Source organism: Panulirus ornatus, chromosome 38 (genome assembly GCF_036320965.1).
Source record: "Panulirus ornatus isolate Po-2019 chromosome 38, ASM3632096v1, whole genome shotgun sequence".
In the NCBI taxonomy this organism is placed as follows: domain Eukaryota; kingdom Metazoa; phylum Arthropoda; class Malacostraca; order Decapoda; family Palinuridae; genus Panulirus; species Panulirus ornatus.
The window spans coordinates 11,848,394-11,873,761 of NC_092261.1; the positions used below are offsets into that span (position 1 = coordinate 11,848,394).

General features: G+C 38.3%; 1 protein-coding gene across 1 annotated transcript in view; it reads right to left on the minus strand.

Moving 5' to 3' along the window:
- The window catches only part of aralar1 (calcium-binding mitochondrial carrier protein aralar1), a 432,346-nt gene that overhangs the window by 44,625 nt on the left and 362,353 nt on the right, over positions 1 to 25,368 (minus strand). Inside the window, exons 11-12 of the mRNA XM_071684679.1 lie at positions 7,304 to 7,470; positions 2,894 to 3,012 (exon numbers count right to left, since the gene is read on the minus strand). Coding sequence (XP_071540780.1) covers positions 2,894 to 3,012; positions 7,304 to 7,470 — 286 coding nt within the window. The remainder of the gene's footprint in view (positions 1 to 2,893; positions 3,013 to 7,303; positions 7,471 to 25,368) is intronic.

Genomic DNA, 25,368 nt, shown 5'->3' on the forward strand with positions numbered 1-25,368 from the left:
GAAGAAAGAACTTTTATTCATTATTCAGTAACTCTCTCTTGCCTTCTCTCACACACACTCACAAACTAAGATATCAGATTCAGCATTTTCTCAGTCGAGTCTGCCATCTGAGCCATGTCATCTGCAAAAAGTGACTTGCCTTCTAAGACCCATCCTCCAGCACTGTCAATCTTTGTGTCTCTAGTTTCTGTAAACAGTTCAGAAACAATGCTCCCCTATGTGCTCTGAACACTATCCATCTCTAAAATTATACCAATGTTCGTTCAATATATTGCAAGACCCCTCATGCCCATGATGTGACATATACTGAAGACAAGAAACACCCAATCTTATACTGTACTGCTCTCACTTTACATAGACCATGTCTTCCATCTGTTTGGCTTGGATGGCTTCCTGAACACTGTGGAGCTCCACAGATGGGACTTCTAGGGTATGAAGGTAAAGGTAAATGTTTGTATACCAAGGATGTAAGGCATGTGTACGAGTAGGAAGAGAGGAAAGTGATTGATTCCCAGTGAATGTTGGTTTGCGACAGGGGTGCATGATGTCTCCATGGTTGTTTAATTTGTTTATGGATGGGGTGGTTAGGAAGGTAAATGGAGAAAGGGGCAAGTGTGCAGTCTGTTGAGGATGAGAGAGCTTGAGAAGTGAGTCAGTTGTTCGCTGATGATACAGCACTGGCAGCTAATTCGAGTGAGAAACTGCAGAAGTTGGTGACTGAGTTTGGTAAAGTGTGTGAAAGAAGAAAGTTGAGAGTAAATGTGAATAAGAGCAAGGTTATTAGGTTCAATAGGGTTGAGGGACAAGTTAATTGGGAGGCAAGTTTGAACAGAGAATAATTGGAGGAAGTAAAGTGTTTTAGATATCTGGGAGTGGACTTAGCAGCAGAGGGAACCATGGAGGCGGAAGTGAGTCACAGGGTGGGGGAGGGGGTGAAGGTTCTGGAAGCATTGAAGAATGTGTGGAAGGCGAGAACATTATCTTGGAGAGCAAAAATTGGTATGTCTGAAGGAATAAGGGTTCCCACAATGTTTTATGGTTGCGAGGCATGGGTTATAGATAGGGTTGTGTGGAGGAGGGTGGATGTGTTGGAAATGAAATGTTTGAGGACAATATGTGGTGTGAGGTGGTTTGATTGAGTAAGTAATGAAAGAGTAAGAGAGATGTGTGTTAATGAAAAGAGTGTGGTTGAGATAGCAGAAGAGGGGGTGCTGAAATGGTTTGGACACATGGAGAGAATGAGTGAGGAAATATTGACAAAGAGGATATAGGTGTCAGAGGTAGAGGGAACGAGGAGAAGTGGGAGAGCAAATTGGAGATGGAAGGATGGAATGAAAAAGATTTTGAGCGACTGGGGCCTGAATATACCGGAGGGTGAAAAGCGTGCAAGAAATAGAGTGAATTCGAAAGATGTGGTATACCGGGGTCAACATGCTGTCAATGGATTGAACCAGGGCATGTGAAGCGTCTGGGGTAAACCATAGAAAGTTTTGTGGGACCTGGATTTGGAAAGGGAGGTGTGGTTTCAGTGCATTACACATGACAGCTTGAGACTAAGAATAAATATGGCCTTTTTTTTTTGTCTTTCCTAGCGCTACCTCGCTGGAGGGGTAAGATGCTATTTCATGTGTGATGGGATTGGATGAAGGCAGCAAGTATGAATATGAACATGTGTATATATGTATATGTCTATGTATACATATGTATGTATACATTGAAATGTATATGTGTGTGTGTGGGCATTTATGTATATACATGTGTATGTGGGTGGGTTGGGCCATCCCTCGTCTGCTTCCTTGCGCTACCTCGATAACGTGAGAGGTGCTGATTAAGTATAATAATAACTGCAGAAGCTGGTGACTGAGTTTGGTAAAGTGTGTGAAAGAAGAAAGTTAAGAGTAAATGTGACTAAGAGCAAGGTTATTAGGTACAGTAGGGTTGAGGGTCAAGTCAATTGGGAGGTGAGTTTGAATGGAGAAAAACTGGAGGAAGTGAAGTGTTTTAGATATCTGGGAGTGGATCTGGCAGCAGATGGAACCATGGAAGCGGAAGTGGATCATAGGGTGGGGGAGGAGGTGAAAATTCTGGGAGCCTTGAAGAATGTGTGGAAGTCGAGAACATTATCTCGGAAAGCAAAAATGGGTATGTTTGAAGGAATAGTGGTTCCAACAATGCTGTATGGTTGCGAGGCGTGGGCTATGGATAGAGTTGTGCGCAGGAGGATGGATGTGCTGGAAATGAGATGTTTGAGGACAATGTGTGGTGTGAGGTGGTTTGATCGAGTAAGTAACGTAAGGGTAAGAGAGATGTGTGGAAATAAAAAGAGCGTGGTTGAGAGAGCAGAAGAGGGTGTTTTGAAATGGTTTGGGCACATGGAGAGAATGAGTGAGGAAAGATTGACCAAGAGGATATATGTGTCGGAGGTGGAGAGAACGAGGAGAAGAGGGAGACCAAATTGGAGGTGGAAAGATGGAGTGAAAAAGATTTTGTGTGATCGGGGCCTGAACATGCAGGAGGGTGAAAGGAGGGCAAGGAATAGAGTGAATTGGAGCGATGTGGTATACCGGGGTTGACGCGCTGTCAGTGGATTGAATCAAGGCATGTGAAGCGTCTGGGGTAAACCATGGAAAGCTGTGTAGGTATGTATATTTGCGCGTGTGGACGTATGTATATACATGTGTATGGGGGTGGGTTGGGCCATTTCTTTCGTCTGTTTCCTTGCGCTACCTCGCAAACGCGGGAGACAGCGACAAAGCAAAAAAAAAAAAAAAAAAAAAAATTAATAAAAACATAGAAAAGAAAACCAATTCAGACAGCAGAGATACAGATAGATTGACAGATAGATAGAGATGTACATAAAAATGGAAATTCAAAGTAATTTACAGGAACTCACTTTCTTAAAACAATCAAAAGAGTTGCGGTACATAAGTTCTCCAATATAGGAACCTGAGCGTTGATTCTGCATTCTAGTCTTAACCAAGTCAATGGGATACACAGCGGTAGCACCAACAGCTGTAAAAAAATGTATTCATTAAAACTCAGACCAAATACACAAAAGGTACAATGCACATGACAGCTACAAAACAGATGTGAATAAATGAGGCACCTTTCTTTGTCTATTCCTGGTGCTAACTTGAGAAACCAAACATTAAATATATATATATTTTTTTATTATACTTTGTCGCTGTCTCCCGTGTTAGCACAAGGAAACAGACGAAAGAATGGCCCAACCCATCCACATACACATGTATATACATACACACCCACACATGCACATATACATGCCTATACATTTCAACATATACATACACAGACATATACATATATATCCATGTACATACTCATACTTGCTGCCTTCATCCATTCCCATCGCCACCCCGCCACACATGAAATGGCACTGCCCTGCCCCCATGCGCACGTGAGGTAGCGCTAGGAAAAGACAACAAAGACCACATTCGTTCACACTCAGCCTCTAGCTGTCATGTGTAATGCACCGAAACCACAGCTCCCTTTCCAAATCCAGGTCCTATAAAACTTTTCATGGTTTACCCCAGACACTTCACATGCTCTGGTTCAATTCACTGACAGCATGTCGACCCCAGTATACCACATCGTTCCAATTCACTCCATTCCTTGCACACCTTTCACCCTCCTGTAAGTTCAGGCCCCAATCGCTCAAAATCTTTTTTACTCCATCCTTCCCCTCCAATTTGGCCTCCCACTTCTCCTCGTTCCCTCCACCTCTGACACATATATCCTTATTGTCAATCTTTCCTCACTCATTCTCTCATGTGTCCAAACCATTTCAATACACCCTCTTCTGCTCTCTCAACCAAACTCTTTTTATTACCACACATCTCTCTTACCCTTTCATTACTTACTCAATCAAACCACCTCACACCACATACTGTCCTCAAACATTTCATTTCCAACACATCCACCCTCCTCAGCACAACCTTATCTATAGCCCAAGCCTTGCAACCATTTAACGTTGTTGGAACCACTATTCATTCAAACATACCCATTTTTACTCTCCAAGATAACGTTCTCATCTTCAAACATTCTTCAATGCTCCCAGAGCCTTCGCCCCCTCCCCCACCCTGTGACTCACTTCTGCTTCCATGGTTCCATCCACTGCTAAATTCACTCCCAGATATCTAAAACACTTCACGTCCTCCATTTTTTCTCCATTCAAACTTACCTCCCTGAGGCAGGGGGGTAGCGATGCTGTTTCCTGTGGAGCGGGATAGTGCCAGGAATGGATGAATGCAAGCAAGCATGAGTAGTACACACATGTTCATAATTGATCACCATTTCCTGCCTTAGCAAGATAATGCCACTAACAGTCGAAGAAAGGCCATATCTGTTCACACCATTCACTAGCTGTCTTCCTCAACTGTTTTTCCCCTTGAAACCCTTCATCTGATTATCTCTGTAACTGACAATCTGATTTTCACCTGCCTTGTTGTAATATTATTTTCCAAAATTTCTCTGTTCCCCCTTTCTTATCCTACTACATTTGTTCCTTGCTTTCTTATACCGTGTACAAGCTGGCTGGATGGAGTGTTGCCTAAATCCCTGTCACTGCACCTCAAAGCTCCCTTGATTTTTGAGATTTCCAAGTGGTTTATCACATATATTTTCAACATCCATGCTAATCTGTGTGAAGATAAGATCTAGTGATGAACATGAATCAGTCCTTCCCATCCTAGCGTGTTCATTGACATGTAGGTATACAAGATTTTCCTAAACAAACTCTAAGAACTTGTGTCTCCGTGATTCTCTTCACCACGACTCCAAATATTTCTAGTCTTTCATCTTATAACTGAAATCCCCCATTATCAGTACTTTGCCTTCCTGGAGAAGCGCTTGTTTTACTGCTTCATGTACCATCCTGATTGTTATTTTGTTGCTGTCATTGTATATTTGTTCTGGATTGTTAAAATTCTTTCGAGGATTACATATCAACACAACTAAGCACTTTCTTCCTAGTTTCACTTCCCATTATGAATTGTCTGAATGGGCCATCTACCACTATTTCCTGAAACTTAAGTGAGAGAGAGTGAGAGAAAGAGGATACTTCTTTGTTACTAATCAGTAAGTTCTACAATGCTGTAGTTAATATATATATTTTATATTTATTTATTATACTTTGTCGCTGTCTCCCGCGTTTGCGAGGTAGCGCAAGGAAACAGACGAAAGAAATGGCCCAACCCCCCCCCCCATACACATGTATATACATACGTCCACACACGCAAATATCCATACCTACACAGCTTTCCATGGTTTACCCCAGACGCTTCACATGCCTTGATTCAATCCACTGACAGCACGTCAACCCCTGTATACCACATCGCTCCAATTCACTCTATTCCTTGCCCTCCTTTCACCCTCCTGCATGTTCAGGCCCCGATCACACAAAATCCTTTTCACTCCATCTTTCCACCTCCAATTTGGTCTCCCTCTTCTCCTCGTTCCCTCCACCTCCGACACATATATCCTCTTGGTCAATCTTTCCTCACTCATTCTCTCCATGTGCCCAAACCATTTCAAAACACCCTCTTCTGCTCTCTCAACCACGCTCTTTTTATTTCCACACATCTCTCTTACTCTTACGTTACTTACTCGATCAAACCACCTCACACCACACATTGTCCTCAAACATCTCATTTCCAGCACATCCATCCTCCTGCGCACAACTCTATCCATAGCCCACGCCTCACAACCATACAACATTGTTGGAACCACTATTCCTTCAAACATACCCATTTTTGCTTTCCGAGATAATGTTCTCGACTTCCACACATTTTTCAAGGCTCCCAAAATTTTCGCCCCCTCCCCCACCCTATGATCCACTTCCGCTTCCATGGTTCCATCCATATATATATACATTTATGAAAACTCTTTACAGAACCTGCAGGGGCGCAAGCTTTCTTCAAACTGGGACATGAATCTTGCCACACTAGTTAATGCCAAAATCCCGATTCAATTACTGTAATGTAATCTACTAGAATTGTGTCATTTAGTGTTAACCTGGGTTTAATCCCTTAATGTCTCACCAAGTCTTCCAACACTTAAAATTCACTTTTCAAGTTAAAAAAAAAAAAAAAAAGCATGTAACCATACAGTTTCAAAGAATACAACAGTAAAATATACCACTAAAAAAAAAATCACCAGGATATTTTATGCAATACTTTCACTGCAGTAATGTATATAAATTTTGTAGATGCTTCAACATAACATGCTAAAAAGTGTGAAAGTAAGGTATGAGTGTCAAGTGAGCTGCCATGGTGCATTTTCTGTCATTTATTTGCTTACACTAAAGAACTGATTACTAATTATAATTATGCTTCCTCTTTTATCATAAACAGTTTCTTATTATAATCAATGTACTTCACAGATGATTTTTTCATAACATGATAATAAAAGTTTGCTTAATTACTAGCTGCACCATTCAGCCACAGCATTTTCAAAGTCAGGCAGGCACTGGCAACACTTCTATTTTTTCTAAACTACCCTCTCTTGCCTCATCTTGGTCAACTTTAGATGTTGGAAGAGCTGGTTCCCATAAAATCACTCTCCACACTATTTGAACACTATCTGAAGAAAGATCATTAGTGTAAAATAATTCCTAGAAAACTAAAGAAAATGCACCTTCACCGGCGTGACTGGAAGATAAGTAACTGTGGGTAGAAATTATTGCACACTGCTACAGCCCACACCCAGGCTTGGTGAATGGAGGTGCAAAACTCAGTGTAACTATCCACCTACGGTCTTGCTCAGCTCATGTGAATATTTATCTAGGGACATTATGAGGTTAATCCAAGATTAGAACTTAAATGTTCCTTGTAATTAGAGTATACCTTTCAACAATGCATACATAATCCAGACAATCAGTATACAAGTGTTAACGAATAAGACAAACTAATAAGTACCTTTAGCCACCAGTGAAAGCACACTACATAGCATCTGTCCATCTGAGCCAAATCAAAGAGGTTTTTCCATACATTTGCATACAAGCAAGTACAGAGACATTCTGTATGGCTGTCAGGCAAGGCATTCATGGAAGTGGTTGGCATTAAGTGGTAGTTAAACAGTCAATGATGACAATCTTTATGGTATTCTCAATGTGTTCAATGACAAAAGTGCAACTGTTTATGGTAATGAACCCACTGTACCTCATTGTGAGGAATATATTCCAAGAGATATGTTATCCTATGCAACCTAAATAGAGGCAAACAGCTTTTATCATTTTAAGCTCACTGCTATGCTCTGATACTAAACAAACGGAGAAGCTACTAACCACCAGCAAGTGATCCAAGGGTGAATCTGTAAACTTGCTCCAGTACCTGTATGAAGACACCACGTTGCTCTGGGCTCTGGACAGCCTTAATGTCTGTCAGCTTGCGTGTGATTACCTTCATGTATTGTTCTGGGGTGAGGGCTTCAAGGTCACTATATACAATTTTTCTGGAATAAAAAACAAAAAAAGTGTGGTGATAAAAAACTGACAAACATTTATTATACACAAACCTATGCAAAACAAACATAAGTATCCCATCACTAAGTCCTCATTTCAAGGCTTAATGTAGAAAAGCTTAATTTCAACATGACTTTGTAAAGCTTGCAGTAAGAAATCAAACTTTGAGACATAAGTACAAATGAGTGTACAGTAAATTTGTGTCTTAAAAACTAAAAATTAATTTTAGAGAAATACAGGACTTTAGTTCAACAATTCTCAAAGGTTTACCAAAGGTAATGAGCATAGAATCTCATCTATATTGATGGGCATACACACAGATGTATTGTACCATAATCCTCAAAACTTTGATTAGGGGTTAAACAGTATGCTCATAAAGTCTGATCAAGGCCTACAATGGATCAAAACTTGAGGTCATAAATCAAAATTTTGGACATACACTCACTATCCCAACTGTTCAATGAATGCATTCCATGAGAATGCAGAGCACCAATTATAGTAATATGGGGAGATTAAGTTCCTACTCTCCTCTGAATCTGCATTAAGCTGACTTTCAAGAACAAATTGATAAAATTTTTGAACTGTTACTGTAGTGAGTTACTTATACACCAGTGATAATAAAACAGGTGAAAATCGAAAGAAAATTCTTTATTGAGTGGCATACGACAAACAGAAGCAGGAGTTGCACAAGAAGGTGAGTGATGTGTGAAAGGAGGGACTTTACATTTTCTGTTTTGATAGTGGACTTGACCCAAAATACAAGGGGCTTTTAGGTATGGCTACATGGAAAAAAAAAATTGAACCTATCCAAGAAAGAAAGGCAAGAAAATTTGGTTGAGGTGGTGTGGAAGATGGCTAATGACTGCAGTGGCTGAGTCATTTGAGGACGGAAGACAATCAAAGGTGCAAGGGCATCAGTGTTAGCTTTCTTCAGTGCGGTGGAAGAACATCACATTATGTAATGGCTGGTAGTTTTCTTAACTGATACTTCACTTCATAAAGTTTGGAAATAGCACAATGTTTTGTTTTCTTCAAGGTAGGCAATAGAGCAATTCTACCAAATCTCTGGGCTGAAACTGAACCCCTGTACAGAACTAAGAAATTTCATGCCCCTTCTGTATTTCAAGCTTCTTTCTGAGTGTGGTCCTTTATCAATGAAACACTGAGTTTGGCCACCTTTTTTACTATGATTTCTTGAGTAGGGCATTTTTCTACTGCCTTCTTGCTCTTCTTCTCACAATGTAACCTCAAATAAGCCATAGATTAATTAATCTTCTCAATAAGATTCAAGTTCAGTAATGTTATCCTCTTGAATTTCTGAATCCCCTCACCTGATGTGTGCTGTACAAGCATGATGATGGCATTCATTTCAACACTGGGAAAGTCAAACCCTTGAAGTTGTGCAAACACTCTTGATAAAACTTTTAACAAGCCAGTGTTGTCTCTTCAATGTTCCCCCTTAACTCTTCCCAATTGTGTTGATGGCATCCAGGATGTATTTCTCCTAAACTCCCATGTGGTAAGTCTGCCTTGTCCGTCAGTGACATCCAGGAGTCAAGATATGTATATTTGAGATAAAGTATTTTAAGTGCAATGATGATTCCCTGGTCAAGCAACCAAACATGTAAGGTTGTATCAAGAGGTAAAAACATAAAAGAGACATTCAATTTCAAGTTAATAAGGAGTGCTGAGTGTCTAGGGGTACTGCAAGGGAACAATAAGATCTTGAATGTGAGGTTCTTACTACCTGCAATAGCATTCCTCCTTGGAGTGCAACCAAATCATGAACTCAGGCTTTTCTAAGAGTGGTAAATTACCTATGGTTTGTAGCTGTGGTCACCCACAGCACTTCCATGTTGTAGAAGGTTAAGTCCACACTTAGCTGCTTTAACCCTTTGGCCACCAATTACAACTAAATTTGTAACATGTTATTCCTTCTCAACACCAAATTTGACTATAGTCTACAGCTGTCAATTAACAGTTTATACATCCAGCACGATTGTAGACCCTCCGCCAACCAAGAAATGTGCCAGGTTCCTATATGTGCAGCCCCCACATGATGGCTGGCTGAAACTTAACACTTAAACAATGACTTGAGTCAGCTGAGAACTGTCACCCACATAGTGATAGATTCATCTTTTATTCTTTTTACTTTGTTTTCACTGTTACCTAGGTAACCTACAAATATTACAATGTCAAGGTATGCTGTGTAATTAACAATCTAGTTGCACAGCACAGGGAGGGAGTTTACATTCACTGGGGCCCCATCTCTTGAATATTTTCTACTATCATACATCTTAAATCAATATATACTGTCGTAAATAACCATGTTCTCCATCTCATTCTATTCATTCACCACCCATATACTTCTTTACATCTCTTATCAAGTTCTTGCTTAATTTCATGTTAGGTTCTCTGGTTGCTCTATTCTTTCATCTTTTGAAGGAATGTTCTGTATGATATCAATCAGTTTTGAAAACACAAAGGGTGTAATCAGGTAACTCCTGACTCTTCTCTTCCAAGGTTGGCAAATTCAAAGCCTCTAGCCTTCTTGTAACTTAGCTCCCTTACTTCTGGTACCATCTTTGTTGCCCTCCTTTGGACCTACTCTATTACTTCTTTGTGCCCCTGTGGGTGTGACGACCAAATTTGAGAAATATATTCAAAGTTTTGGCCTTGTATAGGATATGACAGCTTGCTACATATTTCCTTATCCAATATACCAAAAAACTATTCTAATATTTCCCAGCAGACAGTTTGTCTATGCTAATGTGGGACTCTGTACAATTAGGGACGATGTCAACTCTCAAGACCTTCTCACACACAAAATCCTGAGGCTTATTTTCAGCTAGGTAATAATCATACTGAGACCTTCTTTCACTTTGTCCTATCCTCATTGCATTTGTTGGTCACATTCACTTTTAATACCATTTATCAGACTACTTTTGGAGTCTCTTAAAGTCCCCTTGAAAGTTGGTGCAATCCTCATTGCTTTTTACTTCATAACCTTTGCATCATCAGCAAACATATTTAGGTAAGTCAGTTACACAGATCAAGAAGAGCAATGGTGTCAGTGAGTGTTATATATCATAATGCATAACAAATGATAATAAATTTTTTGATGTGTTTATCAACTGGCCAAACCAGACTGCTAAGCAAAATTGATTGGATAACAAAATTGATTGGATATTGGATAACAAAATTGATTGGATATAAATCTGCAGGTTCTGCACATACCTGGTTTGAATCTAAAATAAAAGATGCATTAATAGTACACTTTCACAATAAGATAAAAGCTGCAATCATTAAAACAGTGTAAATGGGTATGTTACGTTCACTGCCTAAATGACAAAACATGTCTATGTGAGAATGAAGCATTAGGGTAAGATTTGTTTAGCAATTTCCCCCTCAAATCTGAAAAGGAAGAACAAAGACAATTATACTGTCTGCAACTGCAAATGATATTTCATGAAAATCACAAAAACCTTCCAAACAACTAACACCTTACAAACCAGTGAAAGTAAAGGCAAAAAAGAAGCAACACAAAAAGAGAGAACCACTGAGCAGTATGTAATCTTTAGGTTTAAATGGATACCCACACAAACTTACTTGGTGGTGTCATCCTGTTGTGAAATTTGCATTGCCATCATAGAGTTCAACCTCAATCTCTAATGGGTCTTGTAAACACAAATGTAAAATTAGGCTATTGTTAAAACAAAAGTTTGAAATAATGCATAAACCCAAAAATGCAAAACAGCAAACAATTTGCAGTAATGTAAGGTGTGTCAAAGACAAGGTAACTGATGGCACTAAAAATGACATAGTCTTAAACGTTTCAGTAGGATAGTTGGGATAACAATAATTGGTTGGAAGGGTTCTGAGATAAAAAATTCAAAACATTATAAGAGTTGAAGTGGTAGCTATTAAGAGCTTAATAATGGTAATTTACTACAATATGGTGGCTAGAAGGGGTGGGGGTACTACTACTGCTATTTTGCAAAATTCACTATACTACAATGAACCTGGTCCCAGGCATTAAGTGTAAGAGACTCTACTGACTCTACTATGGGATAAATATCTCTGCTCATTTAGAACACTACTCTCATCAACCAGTGAGCTAGTATCTCTCACAAGCTAGCCTTTTCACCCACTCTATTAATGCAATTTCATAAATTCCATGTACTATTTTCTTATTTCCACATCCACTTCCAAATCAACTCAATCAAAAGACCATGAGACCTTTTCTATAACCCCGCACTAAACTTCCCCAAAACTCATATGTCAGCATTTACAGTTGCCTCTCTACTTCCACAATCTTTTCTTTTTCTTTGTTTCTCGTTATCCACTTCAAATATGAATCTTTAGCATCTTAATAGTTTATGCTGAATGTACTTTTTGGATGTTCAATAAATATCTTAACTTTCCTGGGTGACCCAACTGACAGTCACTTCTTAAAATGGCTTCCTCACCTATTCAAACAATAATGCAATTTTATACATTCCGACGAGTAAGTTTGACAGAAAAACATCTTCAGGGTCCTAATTGCAATCAAAGGTTTGTGCTGTCGTCCTCATCCTTAGAAATTTCAGGGATGAGCTATCAACCTAGACTTCCTCCCTCTACCAAGATTTAAGTCAGTTCAGTAACTAACCTTTGAGACTCTGCTCCCTGTCCCCCAAACCTAATACATAGTTTGTAATTCAGTTTCCTCCTGATTATCCAGAATTCTAGGCTACTGGATGCTGCTGCCTTTAATCCTATGCAGATTGATGAGCCTAGTATGCTTGGAATATCTATCTACATATCTATATCTCTGATGCCCATTCCATTCCATTCAGGAATGAGCGATGGCAAAAGTTTTCATAACGGGTGAACTCCAGTGCAGCTTTTTAGCTTGGAATATATCTATTTCTTTAAAGTCTAAAGCTCTATCCATGTTTATAATATCTGATCAAGCCAAAATAGACATAGGCCCTAGTCATTTGTGCTCTTCTCTCTAATATTTCCAATAACACCTTCACTTTTCAATGGATATATTTAACAATCAACTAATTTTTTGGTACATGGATTAAGGAATATTTCCTTTAATGTTTTCCCCCCTTTGTCTTAGTATGCATCTATAATTTAAAAAATACAGTTGGAGGACTTTTAACCAGTTAATGCTCACCATATATTTTCACCTAATATCATTTAACTATGCATTCTCTGGATATATGTATTGATGTTATCATGAAACAGTGTTCTAGTTGAAGCAGAGTTAGCACTTTGAATTGTGCCCTAATCAGTCATACTTTTCTGGTCCAAAAAGATCTTTACTAATTAAAAGTTCCTTTAATGTGTTTTAAAAGATGAGGTCATCTGACAACATGCCTAAATCCCTGAAATGTTTCTTGCATGTTGTCGTCAGATCAAATGTGTCTTTAGTTTGGTCATAATGTCAGAACTGTCTTATGCTTTGATGTGCCTTAATTTCTTTATTCGTTCTGCCATGGAAGAATGAATATTCCTCCAAACAGATCTGTCAAGAACTGGAAAGTACTCAACCCTTTGAATAATATACATCCAATATTGATGTAATATAATGAAAAATATTTCTCAAATTGAATTCCTACAGAAGACTGAAACAATTGTCAACTGACAAAATGATATAGCATGCAAAACATACATTTTCTAAGTGCATTATTTTGAGGAAGTACATTTCATAAGCTGGTCTGTGCATCATTTGGTAAAAAAACATACAGAACAGTGAACATGGATATACAAAATTGTTGTACATGATAAAGTGGCAATAAAGGTGCAATCATAAGTTGATGTGCAATTTTTTGGGTAACTCAAACACTAATTCTTGATAAGACATAATTCATAATTTCACACATGATGTTACAAACAAATACATCAACAAGTGAAGCATTAATTCAGTTCTAAAAATGTCTTATCACACCATTAAATGCCTGAGGGAAGGATTAAGCATACCAGTGCTCTTAAAAGAAAGTAAAGAGACAAAGAGAGAGAATTCACAATTTCACATTACTGTCCTGCCATGCAGTCCATATACCATTACTATTTTTTATGGTTTCCACTTTCCCATTTTACCTTAATCCAAACTGTATGGCACAAATTGTAATTAATTTTAAAAATTCTGTAGCAGATAGAGTAATCTATCTCTTGTCTATACGAGAAATACAGCCACAGAAACAACAAATACTGTATATGCTTTCAGCTGGAGTATCTGGCTCAGGGATAGCCTTTTCCAACACAAACAATATTGTAGAAATAATTTTTCTTCACATAAAAGAAAAGATTTAGCTTTTTCAACTAATTATCTGTAAAAGGCTACCTTCCCCACATTCTTTGCATAGGATTAATGTAACTGTGTTCAAATACTAACATTCAAAAATTTATAAACAGTGAATACTCTCTTTTCAAGAATGCAACTGAGGAGGAGGGAAAGTGCAAGTGGTTCCACAACAGTATGTTGGGATCACAAGCCCACAAACAATATATGAAAAGCAATATAAATATGAAGAGGAAAAGTGCTAGCCAAAGAATAATTCAAATGAGCCAATCACTTATAAAAACTTAGTTCACAGGTTCATGATACTAATTGCAACTTACCCCTCGTGCAGCCTGAGCAAGCTCGTGTAGTGGGTAATAGTGATCATTAGTACTGGTTTACCTTAAGCATTCATGGTTTTCCAAAAATATTCATATAAAGCAATAAAAAAAAAGGTCCATTATAAAATGGAGATATAAGCAGGGCACTAATTATATATCTTATCATAGGCAATGCATCATGCTCTTTTTAATAATAACATTAGTAACTTGATGAACAGCAGAAACAAAAAGAGCAGACTAATATTCTTTTAATAATGAATTTGTAAATACAGTACCAATAAAGTTTAGTTTTCAAAGAAATGCAATGGTTAGACAACCTTAAAACCTTTCAGCAACCAGGACCATGTCAGAGAACTGACACCTATCTATTGCTTTTTATATCTTAAGTGCCTTCTCCTACTGTACAACTCAAGCTCAAGCAAAACCACCTCCATATACCATGGTCTCTACAGATTTCGGTATATTCCTTTATTCCACATCCAGCTTTCGGAGGTAATCCATTTGTACCATATCTTTATCATAATCTCCTATTTAGTACAGTTATCTAGGTAAACTCTGAACACAAACATGGGTAACTAATCACATCTTTATAACTAACAGCATACTTCTCTAACAATTTTCTCAGCCCAACATGCTATGGTTTGTAGCTAAGTTTGGTTATATTTTCTGTTTCTTTTTTCTTAAGTTTTGATCAAGTGAAAAAAAATTACACCCCTGCACTGAAAACACATAATACTAGTGAATAAAAAGGGTTCAAAACAATTAAAAGTTATGGTCTTAAAATTACTTAAAGTGCTTGCATCATTTCTTATTCCCTTCATATATGCATATTCAATATACTCTTCAATCCTCCTTACTCCAAAACATTCTCAAACATTTTTCTCTAATGCTATCTTCACTTTCTTATTAACTTTTCACTCATTTGTAAAAAACATAAATTTTAATCAAAAGTTTCTAGTATGGACTTTTATAACAGGAACCAAATTTTTCACTTAAAAATACTTGCATAAATTCTTTAAAGAACCACTTATAACTGTATATGTTCAAACATTTCATAGCAACACATTTCTTACACACATTCTTTTCCAGATATCCTATCAGCAAGCCTCTGAAAGCTAATCTTTTGACATGATGATTTCGTTTCGTATATGAAATTGTTCTGTGGTCTCTGAAAGCGGTACGAGGTTTTGTCAGAAAATATTTCCTTGTTTTAGTAGTTGAGAGGCTGGTACATGTCCAGAGCTCTGAGGTATTCTTCATGGAAGGGAGTGATGTGCAACAAAGGCACAAACACCAGGGCAAGTGCTACATCTGACAGTGTTCCTTTCTGATGATAGGGGTTTGGTACTGTGGACAAATGTACTTTAATGATCTAGGGATGGAGTTAAAGTCACCAGATTGCTTTAACAGCTGAGGGGTGATAACTGAGGTATCACTCCCAAGGGTAAAAAATGTGTACAAATAAGTAAAATGTTTGAGTTTGACCCATGACATGACACAACAGTCAGGGACACCTTCAATAAATACTGGCACCGGCATTGGACTAGAGAAATGATCCCTTAGTATCCTTTACATACAATTCATCAGCTCCACCCTACATTATGCCTTATCTGCCTAGTCATCTACCATGTTAACAGCAAATACAGTACAACAAACCTGCGGACCCATAAAACAAATCATGCAGAACAATCATAGGCTGCTTAGCCACAAAACAAACATTCGACACCTAATAAAAAAAATTAGACCACTACAATCTCACCTAAATATGCTCAGCACTAAAGTCATTGCAGCGGCAACAGCCCCTTCCTCCCGAACCATTTATAACCATCCCACCAACTTTCAACAAGAAATAAAAAGTTTATTCTTAACACTTCCACAACCTATGCTAATAGATTGCCCACTTCCCTAGCAAGCATAATAATGACAAAATATATTCAACAAAACAAAACACTCATCTTTATAAAAGTCTTACACTCCAATCCATCAGACATACACCTACATGAAACTACACCTCTCTGCTTTTTAAACACCATTCACTTCTTCTCGAGAGCTCCCTTATGTCTAGAAAAATTCCATACTGAAGACACTGAACACTTAATATTCAAATGCCCTATGCTCATCCCAATAAAGACATTCTCACATCACAGCTAACCTAGATGTTCTTCCTTCCCTTGGGGCAAGTCGATAAATGGGTATGAAGGGTCTTGGTATGTGATGAATCAGCATTTACAGTATTGTAAGGATGAGAGATGTCCAGAAGGTAAACAAAACAATATAACACACATGACTGAGAAGTTTAGGTTACCCCTGCTTTACACTCCAGCAACCTACAGATACCCCATCCCCAATAAACACATCTCTAACAAGACAAATACATGCCAAAATAACCTGAAAAGCACAAAACAACTGCCCTGCCAACTCAATCTTAAACACCACCCTTACAGTCATACACCCATCTAAAATTACACTCCAAACACATATTCAGTCATCAACCATCCCTACAACACTATGACGGATAATTCAACATATCTCACGACCCTTTATGTCCATGATTCAACTACCGCAATAAAGACTCCGAACATTTACCTTACCTTACCTTATCTTCCTGCCCTAGGAGTCCTTTCCATCCTTTATAGACCCCTACAGCACTCAGGAAGCTGGCCACATCCAGTGGTCAGGACTACAGGCCATAAACTGTTGGGATGCTGTGTATGCACCCATGTGCTGAGAGAGCAAGGCAATTGAGCAGAAAATGCTCAATGTCTTCTTTATGGTAGCTGCATCATGGACATGAAGGGTCTAGGGATATGTTGAAAAAGTGATTGCAGTATTGAAGAGATGGATGATGTTAAAACCATTAGAGGGAAAGTGTGAACATTTGTCTGGAAGGTGTGATTTCTGATGGGTGTATGTCTAGAGGGCTGGAGTTTTAAGACTGAGTTGGGATGTCAGGTGTTCAGTGCTTGTCAGGGAATTTCAATGTGTGAGTGTTTTTTCAATGTTTTATACGTAGGGAAAGAGGAATCTGTGAATAGAGGTAACTGAAGTGTGAGGCTGGAGTAAACTTTGATCTTTACATGGAGGATGGTGGCTAGTTAAACAGAGGTTTGTGTGGGAAGGGTCTAGTGTTCTTGCATAGAACTGAGTGCCAAGTCAAGGTGGGACTGTATTGGGAAGATCTTTCTTTCATTGAGAAGATGTTGAGTACTTGGGGTTCCCAAGCAACCAGTGACTGTTCTGAATTGGGAAGATCTTTCTTTCATTGAGAAGATGTTGAGTACTTGTGGTTTCCAAGCAACCAGTGACTGTTCTGAGAGCATTCTATGGTTTGCAGCTCTGTTATATTTGTATCTAAGAGGGTGCGAAACCACGTAAATGAGGCACATTTTAAAAAGCAGATGAATTGTTTGTACAGTACGTTGAGGGTCTCCTTTTCTTTTCCAAATCTAGTGCCAGTTACTTTTCTGAAGGCATGCAGTTTGTGTGCTGTTTTTGTGTTGATGTTACTAGTGTGGGTAGTGAATGTCATGTGTGTGTCATATGTGAGGCCAAGAATGGATAGCATTTTCCTTAATGGGGTATACTGCCCAGTCAAGTTGATTGAACAGTGTGAATGAAATAATTGAAGACCTTTGTGGAGATGCAAACATTCTGTTCTTGATGGGTCATTGTTCCAATATGTAATGCAAAGCTGAATTTTGATGATGCCACTGTGGTGTCAGCGAGTTGTGATGGGACAATGTCATATGCACAAGAAAGGACCTTTGTGTTGAGGTTAGCCTGAGGTAATGGAAGGTTGTGTAGGAAGGGATTAAGGAGAGCTGGAGAGGGAACTGCTCCAAGGGAGCTCCATTCTAGAATTTAAGTGTCTGAGGTGAAACTAATTACAAGTGACTCTGACCTGGTGACTGGCTATGAAAGCCAACCACCTCTCGTCACCATAATGTTGAGTGGTGTTAAGTATTTTCTGAGTAGTGATGTATCATATGACAGCATCAAATGCTTTAATTATGTCTATTGCCACTAGTACTCTGTAGCAGTGGGACTGCGGTTGGTTGAATCCATCCAGGATACATTGCATGAGCTCACTGTACAATGTGGTGGCAGATTGTTTGGGTTTGAAGGTGTGCTGTGCTGGTAAGAGAGGGATGTTTTGTCTTATTCTGTTGTGGATTGCTTTCTTCAAGGAGTTTGGAGACTGAGGATAGAAGTGATACAGTCCAGTAGGTGGAAAGGGAAGTTGGATGGTCTGGAGGGGTTTAGGATTTGTAATAAGCTGGTAAGTCACTGAACACTTACTACTTAACTACCCCACACTCTTCCCAAACAAATGTACACATAACATCAACAAATTTTATAACCTGTGGTTCCTCCCATATGGGAGCACTTCCTGAGTGATGCTGGCATCCTAAGAGAGGGAGGGAGGGATGATAAGATGGGACAGGGTAGGATAGGATAGGATAGGATAGGATAGGATAGGATAGGATAGGATAGGACAGGAAAGGGTATAGTAGGGTAGGCTGGAAGGTTAGTTAGGTAGGTAAGTTACAAAGTGGGTAGGAAGTTTTACGCTTTCAATCCTTAACAACATAGCTCTACAGCTTAACAAACAAATCTAGATATCATATCAATATAATATCTTAAAAGCTCAACAAATCCCTTTCACAGCCAATATTCCTATCCCTTTTTGTCAAAGTCATATTTTTCTTACCAATCATGTTCTTTTCTACCAAATATATACACACCATACTTTTGGTAACTGTCTTTTCAAAACCCACATTACCTTAATTTATGGGCAGACCTGCACTGAAATTATGCTTCTGAAGCACTTCCAAACATAATGCATAAAATCTGTGAGCATTTTCACCTCTTGTCATTTTTCCCTTAGACCCCAAACCTAACAATCTCTCTTACTCTATCTCCCACATATGAAACACAGTTTCTCTCCTGGATCCCCCAGTAATAAAATATAGAAATAAATAAAATGAGCAATTTAGAAACACTAAGAATGAAGGAAAAATGAAGAATGCAGTGATAAATAACTTCACAATAAACATAAAATTACGAAAGTAATCTACAATACACAATTTTTAAAATGATGCTTCTGAGCATACACAAAAACTTTCACTTTTGGACATATCTCAATATGACAAGACAAGAAGTCAAAAGTTATCTTGGGACATGATAACCAATAACATCTGTTTAAGTGCTTGTTTTCAAAATAAACAAGACAAAGAGATCCACATAATTTTAACTGTGAGTCCCAAACTCATGAACATGTTGCATTCCTGGACCTTGCACATAAGTAGAACAGTTCGTTAGTCAGAAAACTTAAGGAAATGATGATTATATGCATAAAATTTGAGCAAATCCTTATACACGTTTGTAATAATGTATCAAACGTATCATTCTGAAATAAATACAGTTAATGAACATCATCCCGAACAAAATTTAGAGAAAAGAATGCATATTTGTAGTTCCACAGTTCATACGTAAGAGTAATCAATTGCATGATACACTAAAAATCAAACTGTGTTTGGGACCCGTTTGTAAGTAGGGTGTCCTCAAGTAAAGAACTCTCAGTGTAAGTATTTTTGATTAAAAAAAAACTGGCAAATCATTTTCACCATTACAGCCAATATAAAAGTCTTAATAATAAAAAAGTAAGTTAATATGTGAACACCATCTAAGTACATAAAGCAATTAGTGCAAACCATATGAGATTTGTTACATCTAATTAATCCTCAAAAACATGGGTCTAAGTTTCTGGCTCAATATGGTCAAGTCTAGATCAGTGTTCTAAACATTTGGTTCCCTGCTATCTCTGTATAACCTCCAAACTTCTTAATATCACCATGAATCTATTAACCACTGACAATTAATTCCAACTTGAATAAGCTACAATTAATTCCAACTTGAATAGTCTCCATTTAAATGTATCTTTATATACTGCACTCCTAAAGTTAATCAAACTCTCCAGATGACAAAAATATAAGCAAATGATTTTCTTCCTCATATATTTTTATTTCTATTTTGCTTTGTCGCTGTCTCCCGCGTTTGCGAGGTAGCGCAAGGAAACAGATGAAAGAAATGGCCCAACCCACCACCATACACATGTATATACATACACGTCCTTACACGCAAATATACATACCCATACATCTCAATGTACACATATATATACGCACACAGACACATACATATATACACATGCACACAATTCACACTGTCTGCCTTTATTCATTCCCATCGCCACCACGCCACGCATGGAATAACATCTCCCTCCCCCCTCATGTGTGCGAGGTAGTGCTGGGAAAAGACAACAAAGGCACCATTCGTTCACACTCAGTCTCTAAACCATGCAATAAAGCCCTAAACCACAGCTCCCTTTCCACATCCAAGCCCCACACAACTTTCCATGGTTTACCCCAGATGCTTCACATGCCCTGATTCAATGCATTGACAGCACGTCGACCCTGGTACACCACATCGATCCAATTCACTCTATTCCTTGCCCGCCTTTCACCCTCCTGCATGTTCAGGCCCCGATCACTCAAAATCTTTTTCACTCCATCTTTCCACCTCCAATTTGGTCTCCCATTTCTCCTCGTTCCCTCCACCTCCGACACATATATCCTCTTGGTCAATCTTTCCTCACTCATTCCCTTCATGTGCCCAAACCATTTCAAAACACCCTCTTCTGCTCTCTCAACCACGCTCTTCTTATTTCCACACATCTCTCTCACCCTTACATTACTTACTCGATCAAACCACCTCACACCACATATTGTCCTCAAACATCTCATTTCCAGCACATCCACCCTCCTGCGCACTACTCTATCCATAGCCCATGCCTCGCAACCATACAACATTGCTGGAACCACTATTCCTTCAAACATACCCATTTTTGCTTTCCGAGATAATATTCTCGACTTCCACACATTCTTCAAGGCTCCCAGGATTTTCGCCCCCTCCCCCACCCTATGATTCACTTCCGCTTCCATAGTTCCATCCGCTGCCAGATCCACTCCCAGATATCTAAAACACTTTACTTCCTCCAGTTTTTCTCCATTCAAACTTACCTCCCAATTGACTTGTCCCTCAACCCTACTGTACCTAATAACCTTGCTCTTATTCACATTTACTCTTAACTTTCTTCTTTCACACACTTTACCAAACTCAGTCACCAGCTTCTGCAGTTTCTCACATGAATCAGCCACCAGCACTGTATCATCAGCGAACAACAACTGACTCACTTCCCAAGCTCTCTCATCCCCAACAGACTGCATACTTGCCCCTCTTTCCAAATCTCTTGCATTCACCTCCCTAACAACCCCATCCATAAACAAATTAAATAACCATGGAGACATCACACACCCCTGCCGCAAACCTACATTCACTGAGAACCAATCACTTTCCTCTCTTCCTACACGTACACATGCCTTACATCCTCAATAAAAACTTTTCACTTCTCCTAACAACTTGCCTCCCACACCATATATTCTTAGTACCTTCCACAGAGCATCTCTATCAACTCTATCATATGCCTTCTCCAGATCCATAAATGCTCCATACAAATCCATTTACTTTTCTAAGTATTTCTCACATACATACTTCAAAGAAAACACCTGATCCACACATCCTCTACCACTTCTGAAACCACACTGCTCTTCCCCAATCTGATGCTCTGTACATGCCTTCACCCTCTCAATCAATACCCTCCCATATACTTTACCAGGAATACTCAACAAACTTATAACTCTGTAATTTGAGCACTCACTCTTATCGCCTTTGCCTTTATACAATGGCACTATGCACGCATTCCGCCAATCCTCAGGCACCTCACCATGAATCATACATACATTAAATAACCTTACACCCCCCTTTTTTAATAAATTCCACTGCAATACCATCCATGAGAGAGAGAGAGAGAGAGAGAGAGAGAGAGAGAGAGAGAGAGAGAGAGAGAGAGAGAGAGAGAGAGAGAGAGAGAGAGAGAGAGAGAGAGAGAGAGAGAGAGAGAGAGAGAGAGAGAGAGAGAGAGAGAGAGAGAGAGAGAGAGAGAGAGAGAGAGAGAGAGAGAGAGAGAGAGAGAGAGAGAGAGAGAGAGAGAGAGAGAGAGAGAGACTAACTATAGGGGTCTAGAGAACATTAAACTCTTACACAAATAAAAGTGTACATTACTAGTACACATTTAAAATATAACGAGACATTTCTTCGTGAAGCTATCATTTTTTAACCAAATTTTATTTTGTCTAAGATTTGGACACTACACTTTTTCCTTTTCATATGTAAATAACATCTCTATGACTGGCTTTAAGATTGAAATCTTAAGAACTCTTAACATTTTTAGTCACATACGGTGTGGTCCAGCAAGGAGCCTTTACACATGGGCCTAGCTAGCCCAGGCTGCCCACAATGGATAGCTGGGTGGCTTGGATAGATATTAGCTCTTTCCAATGTCCCCTCAAAATATCCACTGTTCTTGGTAACATAACAATATTCTGGGGTTCATTAGTTAGGTAAGACATTTCTAAAAGGAAACTGCAAAAACCAATGTAAAATAAGAAAAAGTATTTTACATTTTAATGAGTAAAATATAATAAATGCTAAGTATGTAAGTTGAACAACATTCATTAGCAACATAATTATGAGCAATAATTATGCATCTATATCATGATTCTTACCATTGTTGCAAGTTTAAGGCTTAGGTAAGACATTTCTGCAGGAAACTGAATATCAAAGTAAGATTAAAGAATAGTACTACTGGTATATGTTTTGATGAGTAGATGAAAAATAGGTAAGCACACCAGTCAAACAGCATTTACAAGTGGTGTAATTAAGAATGAGAATTACAAACTTAAATTATGATTATGCTACTGGAAGTAGCACAGCCTTGGAGGTGCAATAGCACATGAAAAGAAAGTCCTGGGTAACACAAGAACCTTTTCTTAGAAAGGGATTCTGAGGCAATTATGGATAGATAGATATTGTGATTATTTCCCCTGTTATTAGTTTATGAGTTTAATAAGATGTTTCTAAAGGGACCAGTGTAGAAATTGCTGCAAAATAAAAAAATGCTATATATTCTGACTAGATAATAAATAGTGGGCTTACCAGTCGAACAACTTTAATAAGCTGTGTAATTACGAAAGATAATAATGCATTCATACTGTGACTTTCTAACGTTATCAGTTCCTTGTTAGGCAAGATGTTCCATAAGGGAACTGCATAAAAGTGGTATCAATACTTTAAAAGTACCCATTCATATTGTGACTCTTTCTAACATTATCAGTTTCCATGTTAGGTTAGATATTCCTTAAGGGAACTGCATAAAAGTGGCATAAATACTTTAAAAGTAACTTCAAGAAATCTTTGTTCGGTCACATGAAGGGGTAGTGTAATCAGTGCCCAAATGGCCTGAAACATGTCAGACATGTATGTTGCATTATTGATGCCCACAATAGTTAATTACACTATATAATCTAACTTACAAATCATAGTCCTTCTTAAACTAAAATGAATATAAGATTCAAGTAGAGACAGTCACTCATAACAATGGTAATCATAAGAGTCTGCTGGAAGTTTGCAGGCTAACAAGTCATAGATAACCATAAGGCATCACAGCTGAAGTGATGAGACAACACTTTTCGTCACATGCTATGTCACCACATAGCATTCAAATCTAGCCACCTCATGGTAGATTTAACTTTTGAAAAACACCTCTCAAATTCCCTTTAAAGATAAGATTGAAGATTTTCTGAAAGTTCCAAGAGATATGGTAATGAAAATGAATGAAAAAGAAATTAGACATAAATGATGCCGAGCCAGCTAGCAGTCTGTTATGGCATAAAGTCACAATTGTTGCCATTTGAGATAATTTCCAAAAACCAACCAATAACATATTTTACCTAGAAAGCAGTAAGCCATCCAAGGATACCTATAAACCAGTATAATTCTCTGCCTACAGTAAAAATACCTAATTCAGTGCCTCAAAACTTGAATTTGAATTCAGCAGCCAGCACAGTTCAATCTCCTTGCTGTATTTCAAAGTCTCCTTGCTGTACTACAACTTCAAATTCAAGCAATCCTGCTGCAGCCAACTCTTACACTTGCTTGGTTGTTGCATGATGAAATCTGCCTTGCTTTGAATTTCTATCAATTAAGCCTGAATAAAATAATTTTGATACAATGCTGGCTGAGGGAAAGTGTGTTTAAAAGTCATCATAAAATGCTCATTAACAGCAGAAAGAACCACTAACACCAATTCAGGAAATAAGAGAAACAGACTCTCTCCCTTCAGTTCACTACTCTTGGTAAGTTTAATTAAATAATCAAGACAAGTTGTACGGTACCCTGATACCCTAAGTAAAATCTGTATGTTTATTACTGTAAACAAAATTCACCGAGGCCAATATCTATTTTTCCACTTAAAAGGAAAACTTACAAGTGGCAGATAACCAATATTCCTGGAAAGCAGTGGGGTCTATCTGCTGGGCAAATGATAAGTCAGACAATGTTTAAGTGGTCTGGCAATCATGGGTCAGTGGCTGCATGGTATGCAGAAGGAAGTAATGAATTACATAAGGAATCCCTTTTCAGTTTGTCTGCTTCCTTAGAGCATGATACTAAAAGGGAACTAGCTAGTCAATCTTAAGACAGTATGTTTGACAGGTGACAGATGCAAAATTGAGAAAAAGCAAGCTCAACAAGTGCAAAACAGAGAAGAAACCAAGCTCATGGAATATGCAAATCTGGAGAAAGTATATCGATGTACAAATGCCTACACTGAAAAATGTGCAAATGTTATCACAAGGCTGCAATATGTAACTGTAGCTATGCATTATTTCTACCAATGGGGCACTACTGGAAAAGAGTCTTAAAATGAATAATCTCAGAAGAGAACTAAAAGTCAAATGAAAGTAACAGCACACTACGTATGCTTTAAACAGAGGGGGAAATTACCTGTATAATCTTAACATGAATGATGATTATGAAATAGTATATAAGTTTGCATATCAAATGAAAATTAAGCATATGTAACACCAGAAAAGCAAATTTGGAATAAATTCAAGCAAAGGAAGAAACAGTGTGGTATGTACACTTCTTAAGTCCACATATTCTGAATAACTGTATAATACTGCTTCTAAGGTAAGGTAAGATATTGGAGCAACTGAGATAATGAATGAACAACGTTACCATAAAGAATACAGGAACCAAGGTATGTCAAGGTGACAAACAAAAGTGTGTGAAGTAAGTTAGTACATGAAGCT